The sequence below is a fragment of the Aethina tumida genome, chromosome 7 (genome assembly GCF_024364675.1).
Source record: "Aethina tumida isolate Nest 87 chromosome 7, icAetTumi1.1, whole genome shotgun sequence".
In the NCBI taxonomy this organism is placed as follows: Eukaryota; Metazoa; Arthropoda; class Insecta; order Coleoptera; family Nitidulidae; genus Aethina; species Aethina tumida.
Window position 1 is genome coordinate 1501107 of NC_065441.1, and position 18376 is coordinate 1519482.

Consider the following 18376-nt stretch of genomic DNA (forward strand, 5'->3'; position numbering starts at 1 on the left):
TTAATGTCGGCCGGCAATTTTGTACAACGTAATAACACACCACGGATTGATTGGTTGGCTCTCGAAAAATAATAATCGCCCGAAATCGATCGCGGGGGACGAGAGGGGGACGAGAGGGGGGCAGGCCCGTTTCTCGCAGGCATTGTATTTGAAATTAGTTTCGAATTAGTTGAAATTTTATTTATATACGCATCGGACCCGTTGGAACCATCGGGGGCACCTGTTCCACAAATTGGATCGTTTATCGAAATTTCTTTTCTTTTCTTTTCTTTTCGACCTCTTCGCCAACGCGTCCAACAAATGCTGTTTAATTGTGACGAATATGTTACCTTGCTTTTGGGTTTTGGGAGGTTCGATGGATAATCGATTCGTTTCTTCGTCTCCTCGAAACGATTCCACAAAATTCAAACGGCATAGCAAAGCGGCAGGAGGAGCAACAATGAATGCACAAATGCACCAAAGTGCGAATGCACCTTTCGACATTGACTTATGAATACCATCTGTATCATTAAATGCAATTTGTAATGACAACATAATCGTTTAATTGATACATATCGTTTTTGTATCGTAATTGGAGAATACGCATAAATATTTCGAAATTATACGATTCCGAAATGTTTTATGGGCCAGTTTTCCGTTTCTTAGTTTAAACGAGCACAATTTAATATTAAACGGAGGATTTTTTCCATCCTTCGTAAACATGACGAAAATGAACCTGTTTGTTATTCATTAAAGAAATTAAATTTTAGCAAACTGCTTAATACAATTTGTACTAGGGAAATATTATTATTACATCTAAAAAATAAAAAATATATTTATATATGTAAATACTTCATTATAATGATAATATCATTCAATGTTATATTTTCAGTGATGTCTAATTTTACTCGAAGAAATAATCTCATTATTATATAAAAAATTACTCAGTATTTTTTTGGTAAATTTTATAAAAACTGTCTTTTTAATTTAATATATCTAATAATGAAATTAAATTATTATTTTTATTACAAAATAATATAATATTATATATTTATTTTTATAAATTTGTCTTTACTATAATTTTAGGTTTTCAATTATTTACACATTTTATAATTAAAGATTTTTATAAACTATGAAAGTTTGGGAGTTTCTAACTGATTTAACATGATTAAATATTATTTTTTATGCACCAATATTACAATACAATGTATTTACAAAAATTGTATTAAATTTTCTCTTAGTTTTTGTTCATATTTATTATATTTTAATCAATATATAACCTAACCTAACCTAACCTAACTTAACCTAACTTAATGTTATATATGTATATACTTTTTATAAATTCTCAATATTTTTACTCTAATTATGTAAATAAAGATATTAGATTAGATACATTTTAGATATTTTTCGTTTAGATTGTAAAAAATAGTCACAAATCTAAAATATTAAAAAAAATCGATTAAATTTAAAATAATTATAACATTTAAAATAATGTATTAATTAATATTTTTATGAAGCCGGTTAGTTTTTTTTTTCGTGGCGTTTATTGTTCATTAAAGAAACGAAATTTTCGCAAACAGTTTAATATAATTTATACCGGAGTAATATTCCATTAAAATTCAAAGTGTGTTAAAACGTAATAGTTGTTTTAAATGTTCTCTGTCTGGTACCTGGATAATCGTAAAATCCCGACACTAAACTGTGTTTATGCATATGTCGAATCGCTAATAATCTTGCAATTTCACTAGACAGTAGACTTAATACGCACATAAAACCGTCCGTTCATTTCATTTCGACGAGATGCGTTCTCGAAAACGTTTTCGTTAATTGGGGACCACGTTTAACTATTTTCAAATCTAATCTCCACTCCAGGAAGTGTTCGCCAACAATTTTAATTTAATTTTGTCCTTTCGTTTTGGCTTTTATCAATCCCATTTTCCATTTTCGTTTACAGTTAAAAACGTTTATTCTTTTCACTCCTTCTTCCTGTTATTATTTATTTGTCTATATTTGTGTTTTTATTCACACATTCACACATTCACACATTCACACACAACTGTTACCTAGACCTAAAACTCTATAATTTACTTGGGTCATTTTCTGAAAAGAAGTAATTTGAAAAAGAGGAGGATCCATAATCTAATAACGCTATTTAATTTGAAAGTAATCGTCGATTTACTGTTGGGAAACGTAAAAATGAACGCAAATTACTAAATTGGTCCCATTATCCATAACGTCCCATTCACGATGTGACCCAATATGGCAACCACCAGAAAAGAAAACCTTTATTGGTGTCCCTGTATGCCAACATCCTCGGGCACAGTTCGTGAAAAATTTAATTAAAAAAACTGACCGTTGATTTACGGCAATCGACCAGAACCATTAATCCTTTTTAGCGAGTCGAACAGTAGTAAGAGAAAATTAGGCGAAACGCACGGTATACGTGAAGTGGTATAAATATTAGAGGGCAACGTGGGCGGACAATATAAAGTGGTCTACTGGTTACGGTCGCTAGTGGCTACTTAAGATTATTCCAGCTACCGATTAAAAAGCAAAAACACAACACGACATCCAATCTTGACCATTCTACATCTATATTATTTATCGGGCCGCGGCAAAAATAAATATTAGCGACCGCGGCCGCGGCCGCCCTGGGGCTGATCAGGATCTTATTTAATCGCTCCTTACTTACTGAGCTTGTACCCACTCGATGCGAAAACTTATTCTCTTCTCTTCTCTTCTCTTCTCTAACCTCTTACTTCTTCTCTGTGTTGGTTATGCTAATTCGGCATCTACGACTTGTCTTGATGGTCTTTAACATTTCTAAATTTATAACGATTTTAATTCGTTTCAATCATCACTAATCACAACTCACACTAATTACCTTGATAGACAAACAGACACGGAGAGCAACAGAAAGACGATCATAATCACAAAAGAAGATAATAACAAATGTGTTTTGCGTACAAACGAACTTCCGTGTAGTTCTGTTGATCGCAATCCGTTGAAATTATAACGAATAATTAGCATAGTAATGTAAGTGTATAACAATAAAACACGAGGTCGATTAATATTAAACCAGCTTGGCATTTTGATTAATTATTTAATTATGTATCGACAAATGACTGGGCTTTTTGTGCAGGAAAACAGTCATTTCTATCGCAACGAAGAATCTCCACAATTTGAATAAAACGAACAGACCGATTTCGTTCGATTAACGTGCCTTCTCCGTAACACAACTAATAGAATCTAATCGGCAACAATTTCAACGAAACAACAATAATCGAAGTAATGGCGATGATGTGCATTTCAGGGGGGCGAATGTCGGGACATTTGAACCAGCACGCGCGCACCGATCTACGGTTTCGTGGCCGCGACACATAAACTCTGTGCAAGAACCCATCGTACACCAGATATTGTCCGCGTGTTTCGCACTCGAACCGACCGAGCCCAAAGAGCTTTACCTGGTACTTAAACTTTATGGTTCCGATAGCGTTTCAGTGCTGTTTGTTGTTCATGCGGGTCCGAGGACTTATACCACGATGCTCGAATCACTGTAATTGCCGGGGAAATATTAAAAGAAACCGACGAACTGTGTGTGTTTCTGTTTTATTTTTAGATAAATCCAACCATCAATTTTATATTCTGCAAAAGCTTAATTTTCTTGAGAAATCTTTTTGTATTCACATCATGAAGGGGCAAATGAATAAGAATGTAGTATATTTAGTCAAGTTATTTTTCTGAAGTTGGTAAGACAAAAAATAAATAAGATTGGCGACAATGCCAAATGAAATTCGCCAAAAAATAATGGTTATCGTTCTTTAGTTTTGTTTATACAGAAATGGTATCAATAAACGGTACCATACCACTTATTGGAGTAAATCCACTACAACCACGACAAGACCAATCGCTTTCTAAAATTGATATGTTGTTTATAATGTTGGTATGACAATTGGTAATGGTTATTTTTTTTGGTGCATTTTTTGACAAATGAATTTTTAATTTTAGATAAGTTATTTCTTATAATCCTTTATTGACTTGTAGGATAAATTTTGTAGTCTTTCCCCTATCTCTTCATCGAGTTCTTCTATTTCTAATCAGAATATTATAAACCACTCAGATATTTTGTTGAAAAGTATGAATTCCCTTTTATTAAGTAATCACTCCCACAATTCCAATGGTTCAGTTAACCACTATTACAGTCATTCAATTAATTCACATTATGATCTTCCTTTCTAAAGTAGTTTAAATTCTTCTAATAATAATAATGGGATAAATTTTGTTATATTTGTATTTATTTTGTTGTATTTGTATTTATTCTTGTTGTATATAATTCTTAAGAAAAATGATGTATTTTGTTATAATGTACAATAAATAATTTATAAAAAAAGTTTCAATTTCATAGTTTATTTCTGGTTTTACTCAGAACACCTAGTAATTATATACAAATTAATTTGAATTTGAAATTATTTCCGCCATATTTGTCAAATGTCAACTACAAGAAACTGTAAAGCTGACATCTATTGAATAAATTAAACACTACAAATCAATTTTTCATCCCATTTTTAGTGGGAGGTTGGTACTTTTTGAGTGTTCTGTGATTTATATTATGTGAAAACGGAGTTGTCTAACTCTTGTCATGACCACGTGCTGCCATCTATTATCCAGTAGATTAAGTATAGATAATAAACTGCTTTAATAAGAATATAAAATATATATTTTTGTTCTTTATTTTTTATAGAGAATATTCTATATTTTTAAACTAATTTTTCGACCATTAGTGTGTTATAGATCAATAAGAACAAAACAACATTAAACCATAATTAGCGTTGTACGGCGAGAGATTTCAGTAGCTGAACAGTATAACATTTCAATAACCCGATGGAAACAATGGCCGCGAGTTAACATCGATATCTGGATGTAAGTGTAGATTGTGCGCGGCGATAATTTTAAGTGGTAGTGGTTTATCGTGTGGAAAAGTGGAAAAATGTATCTGAATTTGTGCGATCGTGTCCCCGTTCCCGTTCGCGAACGGCCGGTTCATGTGTGGTGGACACACTCCTTCTTGCATCTTGTCGCTGATAAAATCTTCGCTATCGTCGCCGCCGATCTGGATCTGGACCCGAGTGTGTGTGTGTGTGCCTTGGTGCACCGGCGAATTATTGCCCGTTTCCACATCGGGATGTAATACTGGCTGATTAAAATTGCCGTTTGAATGCGATCGTTACTCTGGAAACGTCTTCATTTACATTCGGAATCATTTTGTAACGTCGTTCGCATGCAACGCAATTACGCGCGCTATAAAATCGTTTTCGCTTCTTATTAAAGGTAATTTTATATCGTTACAACATTAATAACGACCTTATAATATTTCTCGTGCTAATTAGACGGACGAAAATTTGTTTGTTCCCGGGATCGATGACAATTTGCATCTGCAATCATCGATTTCCAGCTAAGTGATTACGTTCATTATTTTTAAATAATTTATAACATTTCAACCCGAAAATGCCTACCTGCATTAACCCAATTATTTTTACATTATAATTCATGTATTTTTAAGTTTATGCCCATAAAAATTAAATACAACAGTTATTATTCCTAAACTAATGATTATAAAATATAACGACGTGTTTTCTCAGAGTTTCTTAACAACTTGTATACATATAAAAACTGTTCTTAAGTAAATTTCATTGAAAAATGAATGAATGTGCAAACATAGTTGTCTAATTCTTGTTGCCTTAACGTGCTGCCATCTATTATCGAGTAGATTAAGAACCTTAAAATAATTAATAATTTAATATGTACCAGGCCCTACTTTTTTCCTTCGATATTAGTATTATTAATTTAGCAGATGGGTTAAGAGTTTAAACAAAGGTATATCACGTAAAATAGGTCCCGGCATCCATAAATAATTTGGTACGCGATACCGACGGTTTCCGACACACACATGAATAATGTAAAACGGACCAGACTCACACTTAGCCATCGTAAATTAGTCGAAATTGATCCGCCACAGGTTGGCCGCGTCTACCGTATCGAAAACATTCGTAATTGTTCCTCCGGGCCGGATCAACCACCATCGATATCTATCCAGATCTCTGGTTGTCTCGTCTCCTTTACGTTTCGTCGGATCGAAATGTATTCAATGGGCCGACATTATGTCTCGAATGCATTTCAACAAACGTTTACGTACGACGATTATGTAGATTATCGGACGGGCGACGGATGTCGTTATGATATAAATCAGGCTTTTTCTTTTTAATGTTGCTCTTCCTTTCAACAACTTCTCAGAATTCATTTTCAGGATACTAATATTAAATGCAAATGTGCGGTGGAAACAACACGATCCGTCCGTGTTGTTTGAACGCAACATTTTTAGTGCTAACAATCAATAATACGATAAAGAACTAAAATTAATTTGTTCTCGTATCGAAATCGAGCGAAATAATCGTGCCGTAGAAACAATTTAAGTTGATGAGCTCCGTTTTCTTTCACCGTTCATTTATCTATTTTATTTGATGGGCATCAATCAATTTTAATATGCATATTGTAATGTCATGATGTGAATGTTTTATGGGAACTGTTAAAGGCGAATACGTTTCTTAATGATATGAGAATATGCGAGTTACTTTCGGAATTAACGACTGTTTAATGTGCACACAATTATTCACAAAATTTTCATTTTTATGTCAATTTCTTATTGCGTGTATCTGTTTTCTTTTAATGTTTTAACTGTAAATTATAATATACAATTTTAGAGTTTTTACCTTCAACTCGTATGTGTAAACATTATTGTCTAATTCTTGCGGTTTAAGAGTGCTGCCATCTACTATTGGTTACACAGACAATTATGTATGTATTAACTAATCCAACGTCCTCCAATGTCCTTAAAGCCACAAAATTTTTATGTAACATAACGTCAGTAGTTTGATTTTTAACATTGTCTGTATATCGGCAGGCAAAAGTCGTGTGTTGAGGGGTTAAAATGATTATTAAAACAATGTAACCCCGCGTAGAACGTGACGGTGGTGTGGCGGAGGGGGCGAGGGCGAGTGGAGAAGAGTTGGCAGCGTGACGGCCATTAAAAAGTTTACAGCCAATGTTGCTATTAGCGTTTATATTCTTTATGCCGCTCACCGTCGGTGCATTCGGCATTAACATTGCTCATTTAATGCCGGCCTCTGCATTTTCCCAGCGCAAAAAACACGATGACAGTCGGCCCGCTATTATTGGCGCATCCATAAATTTACGATATTAAATACTTAAAATTTTTATTTATTGCTACTTTTATAATTCGCCTTTATGTCCGACCTTCCCTTAATGTTCCGGGCTAAATGCTGAAATGCGCGAACTTTTATTACTTATATCTTTCGCTCACTGTGTGTCTGTGTATTTAGTTTTACTGCTTATTCCGCGAATTTTCTGCCTCTATTAAGTCCCTCGTTCTGACTCACATCGTTTATTTACATCACGTATCCTCTACTTTGTGCTAAATATGTTTATTGGCCTTTTAAAACCAATAATAATATCATAAATTGTTCTTAACTTTTATTACTTATTACTGTGGATTCTTTTTGCACAAGTCGCATTCTTAAGATACATCATTGTGCACACATTGGTTTATTTCTGATGTTTTCAGTAAGACTTTATGGTTGTATTTGCAAACACGGTTGTCTAATTCATGACGTGATAACGTGCTGCCACCTATAATTTTTTCGCACAAGTTGTTAAATTAGATTACATCAATGATAATTTTCTGAAATTCATACCATTTTGTTTCTTAACCTAATTTAACATTTTTGTATTTTGTAAATGTTTACCATTTTTAACACAACGAAGATATTAAAAAATATCATTTGTTCGTTTCGAATAATTTAATTAATAACCGATAATAATTTCATAAACTGTTCTTAACTTTTATTACTGTGAATCCTTTTTGCACAAGTCGCATTATTAATTCTGATGTTTTGTGTAAGACTTTATGGTTGTATATGCAAACACAGTTGTCGAATTCATGACGTGATAACGTGCTGCCACCTATAATTTTTTCGCACAAGTTGTTAAATTAAGTTAGGTAAGATTTACATCAATGATCATTTACTAAAATTCATTCCAATTTGTTTCTTATAATCATACTTAACCTAATTTAACATTTATGTATTTTGTAAATGTTTACCATTATTAACACAACAAAGACATTAAATAATATCATTTGCCCGTTCAGAATAATGTTCACTTACCTGCCAAAAACTTATAATTAATTTTAAAAAATTCAACGAATAATCGAGCAACTGAAATTAATTTCAGTGCTGGAATTTAGTATCTGTTGATTGGTAACCAATTGCAAAACATTATATGACATTAGAATATATGTATATAGAAAAAAGGTGCCACCTACCTATTTTCTATCGGTCCCCTCTTATTGTTAGTACTACTTACTTAGCCAATTTAGAAAACTGAAAAAAGGACTCCCCGAAAAATAAAAATGAAACACGGAAAATGTATTTAATAATTTCGTTTATTTTCAATTTTGAATTGTTAACATGTACATCACACATAATAATACCTAAATGCTAAAATGACACCACGCAAAAATGGTGTGTTTTTTGGTGCATCGAAAATTTCGCTATATTCATTTTTTTTTCAAGTGGACTGTACAATTATAGAATATATCAAAATTTTCATTTCACAGTCAGATTATCTCCTTTTCGTTTTGTGTTAATGATGATATGAGAGTTTCTGTAGTTCCCCTGATTGATTCGTTAGAAGATAATGTGACCTGCTTCGTTTAGTTTTTTTTAATAGTAGTATATAAATATTTTTAAGTTAAATTAACTAGTATTTTTATTTTTAAATAAACATCTACGCTAATAACACTGGAAATAAATGGCACATTGCTATCAATAAATCTAATACCACCAGACGACAGAATAACTAAATTCCATCACTGAAATTGTAGGCGATTTTTTTTTGTTGTGCCCAATGATACTAACAATTAATTTTTCTATAAAATATTTTTGTAACTATCCGTTATGATCGTATATCATATATACAACTAGCAAAGCTATACTTATGTAAGTGTGTATAAGTACAAGTCGATATGGGCACTGAAAAGTGCTAATGGGCATCTCTCATTTATCTCATACTTTATACAAGTGGCTGTACAAAGGCTTAAAACCAGCTGTTAAACCAATATATGTACAGAAAATATCGTGCGTTACTTAAAAGTTATTTTCACGCGTTTTAAGCCAATGTTACTATACAAATCGACAATTGTTTTCGGTTTTTGAACATATATTTTGTACAAATGGGATATTCCGAACGAAATCGGTACTCTTTCAGTCTTTGAAAATCGTATTGTGGCTAAAAGAAGTCTGTACGAGTATGTTATCAAAAGTGCAAAACTAATTGCCTAATTCTTGTTGCATGAAAGTGCTGCCACCTATTGTTTGAAGTATTAACTTCAATGAAATGATCATCATCAACACCTTTTTAAACTCATCCACTGGATTCGTTCTATGAAATACCCCAACTTAACTAATAAACCAATAAACAATCGTGGATTCGCCTCAGCTCTAACTCATTGTCAGTATCAGTAAAAATGGTTTAAACTTATAATAAATATGTACAAAAAGAATTGAAAACAAAATCACCTCGACCGAATTAACACTTTTGTGTGGCGGCCAAGTACATGTAGTATTGTGCTAGCGACAAGAGATACACCACATTACTATTGGTACCTTTTTCGTAGTTGATCTGCCGTTCCTGCTGGCGCGCGTTGTCTGCCGCCACCTTCAGCAGGCCCTGGATGTTCCTGAGCAACGTCTCCGTCGACGAGAGGCTCGGATCTTGGGTCGGGCCGTTCGCCGCCACCGCCGCCAACGTCGAATAATTGAGGGCGGCTTGGGGACTCTCGCTGCCCGGTGCCACCGGCAAGGGAAGCGGTATGTCGCCGTCGTCCATGTCTGCAACAATTCGATAAATCCAGGTAAGAATCAATCGGCGGAAGGAAAAAATGTTTCTGGTTGAACCAGATCGGTAATGCGATTTGTTATTTCGCGTACCGTACCAAGTCGAGTCCGAGTCGACGCGCAGACCGGTTTTGCGGTCTTGCACGCAAGTGGTTTTATTTCGGTTTTGTTTCGAGCCCGAGGCGGTTTCTAGTCCAGACTATAAACAGACTGTGTGCGGTGAAAAATCGCACCGTAACGAAAGTAAAACTCGATTTTGACGCGATGGTACAATCAAGTCTTGCCGACGGATCAAAATCTTATTTTTTGCCTATGATTAAATTAGTTTTTCTTTGGCGTCACGTCGCGCCACGCAATTTGGAACTTCATCAAACAATTTGAATCTCAAATTAGTGTCATTATCTAATATATTATTAAATATAACATAAAATATGTAAGCGTGGTTGTATAATTCTTGTTGTCGAGACGTGTCGCCATCTATTATAAATTAAAATAATTTTGCATGAGAAAATGATTTTAATCTCTTTTAGTTTCGTCTAAAAAGTAAACTAATTTGTGTAAGAAACAAAATTACATAAGATTTATAGAAAATGGTCGTTTATTGATTGGTATTTAAAACCCGATGGGAAATAATTTGTGTCCGAAAGGAACGTTTAAATAAGTCATCAAGTTTAGTAACCGTGTAGCATGTTAGTCGGCCATCTATTCATCTCTTGTCCGCATTAGCATTCCCGAGTCAATTTTTCCCAGGGCCCAGAACAAACAAATTGCTCGCATAACTCTTTCTCTCTCCCAAAGCGAATTATTTTCGCCTGTCCAAAACTGATTTACACATTCGAATATCGTTTTGCACCCTCCAAATATAAACGCACACACACACGCGGCGATTAATCGCATTTTAATTGGGCCCCGGGCCCTTAATTAAGGATTTCACAGTGGTTCTTTACCGCGAACGCCTCGAATTCCTGGCCCATGGACAAAAGAAATGTTTTCGAATTTCGAAAGCGTATCACACGTGACTCACTAATGACTCGAGTGGTTAATAAATTAAAAAAGTGTTTATATCGAATGTGTCAGTAACATATTATATTAATGATGTAAGTGTCTGACCTTTTGAATTATTACTCGATATGTGGAAACGACTGGAACGGATCTTTTCTGGTTCAACTGTTAATAATAATCATAGTGAAGGCGAGTCCTTACCTTGATCCTTGTCGTCCTCATCCTCCGGATCCGAGATGTTGTCGTCCTCCTCGTCGTCCTGTGCGGACCTGGGCGACCTGGGCGACGGGGGTGCGTCCGGACCGTCGGCCTCGCTGCCCGAGTGATCGGCATCGCCCAGCGAGCCGGCACTACCGCCCCCGCTCTTCGACAGATTCAAAACGGGACTGTGTTCTGTCGGTGAGCCTGCAACAATCGAACAACCTCTTCAGAAACGAAATTAATCGGACAATCCGAGCCGGGGGTTTTAATTTTAATTGATGGCAGTAAAAGCTCGGACGATAAATTAACCCTCCGAAACAATTAAATGCGCGTATGCAGAAAACGAAACCGAAACGGAACCGGGTCCATCAATCTGGATCCGGTGACCCTTTCGTTTCCATCTCGGATTTATTGCCGGGAATAAAAACACACACACACACGAACAATTAAACGATTTTATATTGCTTCGCGTTGCTTTGGAATCCGTCGTGCTTTGTTTGCGACTGCTTCATTAATTTCGATTGCCCACTCGACGAGGGTTTTTATTAACACCTGGACGAGGATTTTTGGGGGGCGGTTTATTGCCACGGTTTTTACAGTGGTGGCACAATTTTTTATTGATCAAACGGAACAAGCCACAGCTACAGGTGCTTGTTATTGAAACTGTGACTAGTGAGTAAGGTTTATTTAAGTTAAAACTTCTGATGGGAAAATTACTACTAATGTGTATAATGTGCAAACATAGTTGCCTAGTTCTAGTTGTGATCATTACTTCCATCTATTATTGAGTAGATTAATAAATGACAATTTCTATCTGAAATATCCTTATCTATTGTCTAATGACAATAAGTGAGAAACAGTGACTATTGAGGAAGATTTTTTTAATTTAAAACTTTTTAATGGGAAAATTACTACGAATCTGTATAATGTGCAAGCGTAGTTGTCTAGTTCTGGTCGTTGTCATTACTGCCATCTATTATTGAGTATTGTGAATAAATGATAATTTCTATGTAAAATATCCTTGTTTATTGTCTAATAAAAAGAAAACACTACGTAATAAAAAGGGAGACTTAAATTTGGTGGACAGCCAAACAAACTAAACCTAAGACAAACTTCCATGCGTCAAGTTTAACATCTTCGGAAAAGTTTAATTTAAGCCTCCCCCTTAAAAACATCGAAATGAAATAAAACGATGGAAATAAATAAAAGGAATGGGGGAAAAATAAAGTGTACTGACCTTTGGAATACCAACTTGACGCATTAAAGTTACTCTTAGAATGCCAATCTGGAAATTAATTAAACAATTGTAGTTTTCCTAAGCACAAGACAGAAAAAAAAAAGATAAAAAAGAACGAGAGAGGGGCAAAAAAATACGACATATGCGATTTTAATTAGTTAGTGCATGCGTCGAAAGAAAAATTTAATTACGTTGCTAATTAAAAACTGTAAAATCGACCGTTTCGGACCGAATGCAAAGCCATAATTAATAAATATGTGCAAGAAATTGCAATTTTGCTCGACACTCACCGTTTCTCGGACTCAGATCTCGCGGCTTTTGGTCCATCGGCAAAGATCTGTCCGGGTCGCATCTTTCTTCTCTTAACCTGGAACAAAACAAACAAATATTAGTTGATTAGTTTCCTGTTTTTGATTTAATAATGAATTTGACGTGTGTTAAAAAAAAAATGTGTAGTTTTGGGCGTTTGTGTGCGACGTCAAATCCAGTTGTAGGAAATTGTGTTTGGGGGGCTCGTGCAAAAATGCAAATCACCCGCCACGCGGACAAAACAAACGAATTTGTAAATTGGCTTTAACAAACAAAAGGGAACCAATTACGATCATAAAGAGGAGCGCTGCGATATATATTCATTATAATTGCATTATAAATGCATTACATTTCGGTTGGAATGGACGGCGGCATGCGATCGTGCAATTCGAAAAAATTTTCACAAAAATCCACCTGTTCCTGATCATCCCCCTTTGAGCGCCCGGCGCGGGCTCCGCGGCTTCGGAACGCAACGCAACGCAGGTGGTTGCGCCTTAAAACGCACTTACGCCTAAAATATGTGAAACGTAAGCGGGCAAGCGGGCGAACGTAAAAACGGGCCGGGATGAGGCTTCATTACGCCGAATGCAGATTTAAGAAGTAGCAGGTGTAAAAGCCGACTTTCAAATTGAAAAACATTGCCGCCCGCGATATTAGATGAGCGAGGGGATGAAATCGCATTCCGCTAAATTTACTTCTCCGTAATATTGTGCCGTTTTATCTTTATTTGGCGGATGATTCACGACGCCTCGGCCTAAATCTGCCGTTTATATTTTTATTCGTACTCTAATCATTACGGGAAATCGAGATATCCAGCTGTAAACTCGTATAAACTTATATTTTGACATCCCAAAACTAGTCTCAAAATTCACACATGATAGGATGGCCACAACTTAAAAAATCGGACGTCAAAAGGCACAAAAATCAATGTTTTACATATTTTTTGTAAATATCTCGTTTTCTATGGGTTTTACGCTACTTGTATCTCTTAATAGTATTGTAGGGAATTAAATTCTCTACAACTTTTTTTTTAAACATTTTTTCATCCGTCGAACCGTTGTCGAGATAGAGGGCAGAGAGTACGAGGGTACAGTATCATTTGAGGTCAACTGGTAGTCCCAAATGAAAATATAAATTATCCGTCGAAATATTTGACATTAGAGAAGGTAAAGTAGACATCTACCATAACTACAAGTCTTTGTTTGCGTCGGTTGATCACGTTCATATTTTTGTGGCTTTTAACAAATGGTACGGCGTGTGGTCATTAAATCGTGTTGAGTCGTCTTAGGTTTGAAGATCGTCGCATTAATCAACGACGAATCTCCGAGATCTCCCGGTGTGGGACATAATTAACCTCATCGAAAATATCGGGCGTCCAATTTGCGTGAAAACGACAAAACACAAGATAAAAAAGCGGCGTCGACAAGATCGAAAATTAATTAGGAGAGAGGAACGACAGAAACGTTTCGTTTTCGGTCGAGGCGTGAAATGGGACCTCTTTCATCATCCCGGTTGACAGCTTCCTCATGTCGGACGCGCCGCTAATAACGTCTCCGATTTTCCACAAACAAAAGAAGGTGGTGCGTGTCGCGCGACCGTAAAACTCCCGCTTATTAATTTCGTCTTATAGAAATCGTGGACGTTGGTTGTAAATCTGTCCCGCCATTGTCTCCGCTGATTGGATTCCTGTCCAAAGTTGTGTTATCAGAATTTCCCCGCTAACCACCACGTGTCCGTGCATTAACTCCGGGGTGTGGGCGGGGGGTTTTGTACCAGTCAAAAATTAAATTAATGCATCCCCGTTTCTTAATGTCGATTTCCTCTCCATTTATTGCCGGGCCGAAGTGCGCATAAAATAATAATATAATGCCGAGTCGGATGCTTAATTTTTTAATGGGCAAATGCTTTTAAAGATGTACTAACTTACGTTGAATAATTTAAAAGTAATGCGGAGTCTGCGGAAAGGCTGGCAACATTAAGAGGCCGATTCGTATCGGGGGGAGGACTCTTGGTTTATGCCCGTATTTAGTGCCACCCCGCAAAAACGGGCGGCCACAGGTGCTGCTTGTCAGGATATCTGATTCCGCTAAAAAGGAAACGTAATAACGAGTCTGATACACCTCGACGTTCGCCTGGGATAATTCGGTTATGCGGGGGAAACACCGATAAAGTTCAACCGCACAACCTTCATTTAAATGGTCTCACCAATATTATTATCAAAGTATCAAACTGAATCCGTACGGAGATAATAATTTATTAAAAAGCACACACATGCAACATTCCATTGAGTTAGTAATTACAAGTTTTTTTCCCGTTTAATCGTCGTATATTTTAATTAAAGCCCAGGTAAATTGTCGGGCCGCACAAAAAGTCCAGTTTTGTATCGAATTACGAGGCAACAATACAATATTTATCGTGAACTTTATAATAAATTATCTCGATAAATAATTTAACGCCTAGTCATAATGAATTTCAAGTTGAATCAATTTATTACAATCAAAATTCAATCGAATAGTCAGCCGCTACCGTTTACATTTAGATTTCTATCGGTATTAGTTCATTTAAATTATGTCTATGACTAATCAAAATCTGCTGAAAGCCCCTCGCAATCGACCAGCCAAATGTTCCTCATCCACCACGATTTGCCGCGGTGGCTGATCCAGGTGGACGGCCGGAGCCGAGACTTAACCCCTTCTTTGATATAATCATTACCCTCCTCGCTCTTATTCTTGTTTCATTATTATTTAATTATTTTCATTTCTGCTCGAGACATGTTACCGATTCGAAACGGCGGAATATTAGATTGATATTTTACAGGTAGCATTTTGGAATATTAATTTCATTCCCCGTTTTAATTAACATTCACCGGTCTTAACGAAAGCGGGGGCTGAAGACGCATTTGCTTGAGATAAACACTTTTTCAACACACGTAACTTGTTCATTTCCCATTCATATTTCGGGGCCGTATCTCGCCCTTAGCGAGCCGGCCAAAAGCCATTGATCGCCTCTGAAATCCTTTTAGATATCTTTCAACCCCGCGACTTACGCGACTCGGATATAGTCGGGACTTTTGTGAGTGGGAATGGCGGGCTATTTTTCTTCGGAATCCGATAAGTTTATTGTTGGTTGTTTACTTTTGGATAAAGATGAAAAGTGGTGAAGTTCCACCGTAATTTAATAAACTGACACGGCAATTAAATTGTTCTCCGAGAATCATTAAAATGTTGTTGAAAATAACATAAATATATCCATCCGTAATCGAAACCGAATAAACTCGTATAAACATCGATCACATAAAATGGTAGTTCTGGTAAATAGAACGGGCCGCAAATAATTATAAAATATGCCATTAAGCTGGAAACTAACAGCTAATTAATATCAGATTTTCGTCATGATTTATGCGTTTATTATTCTTCACTGGTTATTTTGTTACGTTACATTTTTAATAAATCCTCTTCAATATAGATGTTCTAATGGGAATATGTATTTTCAGATCGTCTGTTTATTTTAACATAACTGCTCTATCTCTCTGATATTCCAATGATCTGGTTGATATAATTTACACAAATAATTATTATGAAAGAATAACAAACGTTTTCTATAAATACACGTATTTATGGAATATTGAGAAACACTTATGATTTTACCAGTAGATTAACACATGCTGTTTATTATCATAACCGAAATCGGATTAGAAATATTATAAATTGACGGTCGTGTTACAAATAAACTCCCGAAAGAAAATCGATGGACTCATCGTCGAATTTGTAACTGTCGTCCCGCATATAATTATTACTAATTACCGGAATCATATTTTAGAAACAAAATTCTACAACGAGGGTCGTTAGAGTCGCGAACACGACACTTTGCGCATTCCCGAAATAAATCAACCCCCTCCGAAAACAACTTACAATTCATTAATAACTCTTAACATCGATGTTTGAGTTAATGAAAAATCGCAGTTAATCACCACTCGAATCAGAACTCGGACCGACCGCTGTGCCGGGGTGCGCGACACCCCTTCCGCATCCGCGTCCTATGCTAATTAAAACAGATGTAGCTTTTTTGTGGTGCCCAAATCCGACTTTAATTTCTTGTCGTCGTGTTTTTAAAATTTGTCTTCGCGTCGTAAAGGTTCGGGGGGTGTGTTGTTGCCGAGGGAGAATTGGCTTAGGAATAGCGTCTAATTTAACAGTTTCTGCCTGGATAATTGGATTTGGAACTATATTACGACATTCTGACACAGCATTAAAAGATCTTTATCGGCTGCTGCATCCATTCAGCGCCGCGTCCATTGTTAACCCTTATTAACGTATGTTAATGTTATTGTCGTGCCGCATTGTCGACAAGTCAATTTTAAATCAAACGCCCTTAATGAGACTATTAAATTACGGCTCCGATGGGCCAGTCGTCTTAGACGAAATTAAGTGAATATCTCGGAAATCACAACAATTCACACAGGATGGCCCCAACTTAAAAGTTTTTAAATTGTTGCTAATAAAAATTTATAATACTTATTTTCGGTCGGGACTACCAGTTGACTTCAAATAATTTTGTAGTGGCACATTTTCCACCCTCTTTCTCGACAACGGTTCGACATATGAAAAAATGTTTAAAACAAAAGTTGTAGAGAATTTAATTCAACACATAAGTAGCGTAAAACCCATAGGAAACGAGATATTTACAAAAAATGTGCAAAAAATCGATTTTTATAACTTCGACCTCTGACTTTTTAAGTTGGGGCTATCCTATCATGTGTGAATTTTGAGACAAATTGTGGGATGTCAAAATTTAAGTTTATAGAAGTTTATAGCTGGGTATCTCGATTTCCGTATAATGACTAGACTAAACAACAAAGTAAGTAACATTAAACCAGTTAATTATTCGACTGTTTATGTTGTAAAATTTTCAAAAACAACATATTTATCTTAGAAATTAACATCAGTTAATAACACAACGGTTCAAAAACACTTAATTAAGTAGACGTCGTTATACCTGACGCCTCCAAACAAATTACCGTAGAGAAATACGTTCGCATTTTCGACAAGTGCACGACACCCGATAAATTCCGGTACTAATTAATACGAAACGTCCACGTGTCCAGATGGAGAGCGTCGCGACGTCTTTAGCAAAAGGTGATGTACGAAGCCGAGAGGGGCTCGAGGTTTATTATTAAAATGAGGCGATTAATCATCGCGGTGACATTTTTGACGGGCGCCGCCCCCCACCACGTGCGCACGTCCCCCCCGGGTGTCGGTGTCGTCACCTTCCGCTCATTTGTTTCGCAAATAAACCCAAAGAAAACATCAGTCAACTTTTTTTTTTGAGGAAAAAAACACCAAAACCACAGGTGGAGAAATAGGAAAGGATGGCGAATTGGGGGGATGGTGGTGGAGTGGTTGACACAAGGAATGTTGTGTCGGTTCCCCACACATCAATTACCGTGTTTATGAAAAGCAAACGTTTCGTTAGCGTCAAAGATCCAGGTTTCCCGTTGGTGGTGCGTTCTCAGGCGTTGTCCGGTAATTATAAAGTGTACGTCATTTCGGGTTGTTATTTTTGACATAAGCAAACATGGAATAGGCCGTGCTGTGTGCATGTGTGCGCACGGAGGGTTAGACAGAGGCGAGCAAACAGCATTAAATCGTCATAACCTTGCCGGTTACAACAGGCTATT

General features: G+C 36.1%; 1 protein-coding gene across 3 annotated transcripts in view; it reads right to left on the reverse strand.

Annotated features, from left to right (window-relative positions):
- The window catches only part of LOC109603660 (dachshund homolog 2), a 130068-nt gene that overhangs the window by 59000 nt on the left and 52692 nt on the right, over nucleotides 1–18376 (reverse strand). For 2 of the 3 annotated variants that reach the window (XM_049969970.1, XM_049969969.1), the window contains exons 5-8: nucleotides 12681–12757; nucleotides 12391–12438; nucleotides 11154–11357; nucleotides 9720–9944 (exon numbers count right to left, since the gene is read on the reverse strand). In XM_049969970.1, coding sequence (XP_049825927.1) covers nucleotides 9720–9944; nucleotides 11154–11357; nucleotides 12391–12438; nucleotides 12681–12757 — 554 coding nt within the window. The remainder of the gene's footprint in view (nucleotides 1–9719; nucleotides 9945–11153; nucleotides 11358–12390; nucleotides 12439–12680; nucleotides 12758–18376) is intronic. The other variant, XM_049969971.1, reaches the window with a different exon arrangement.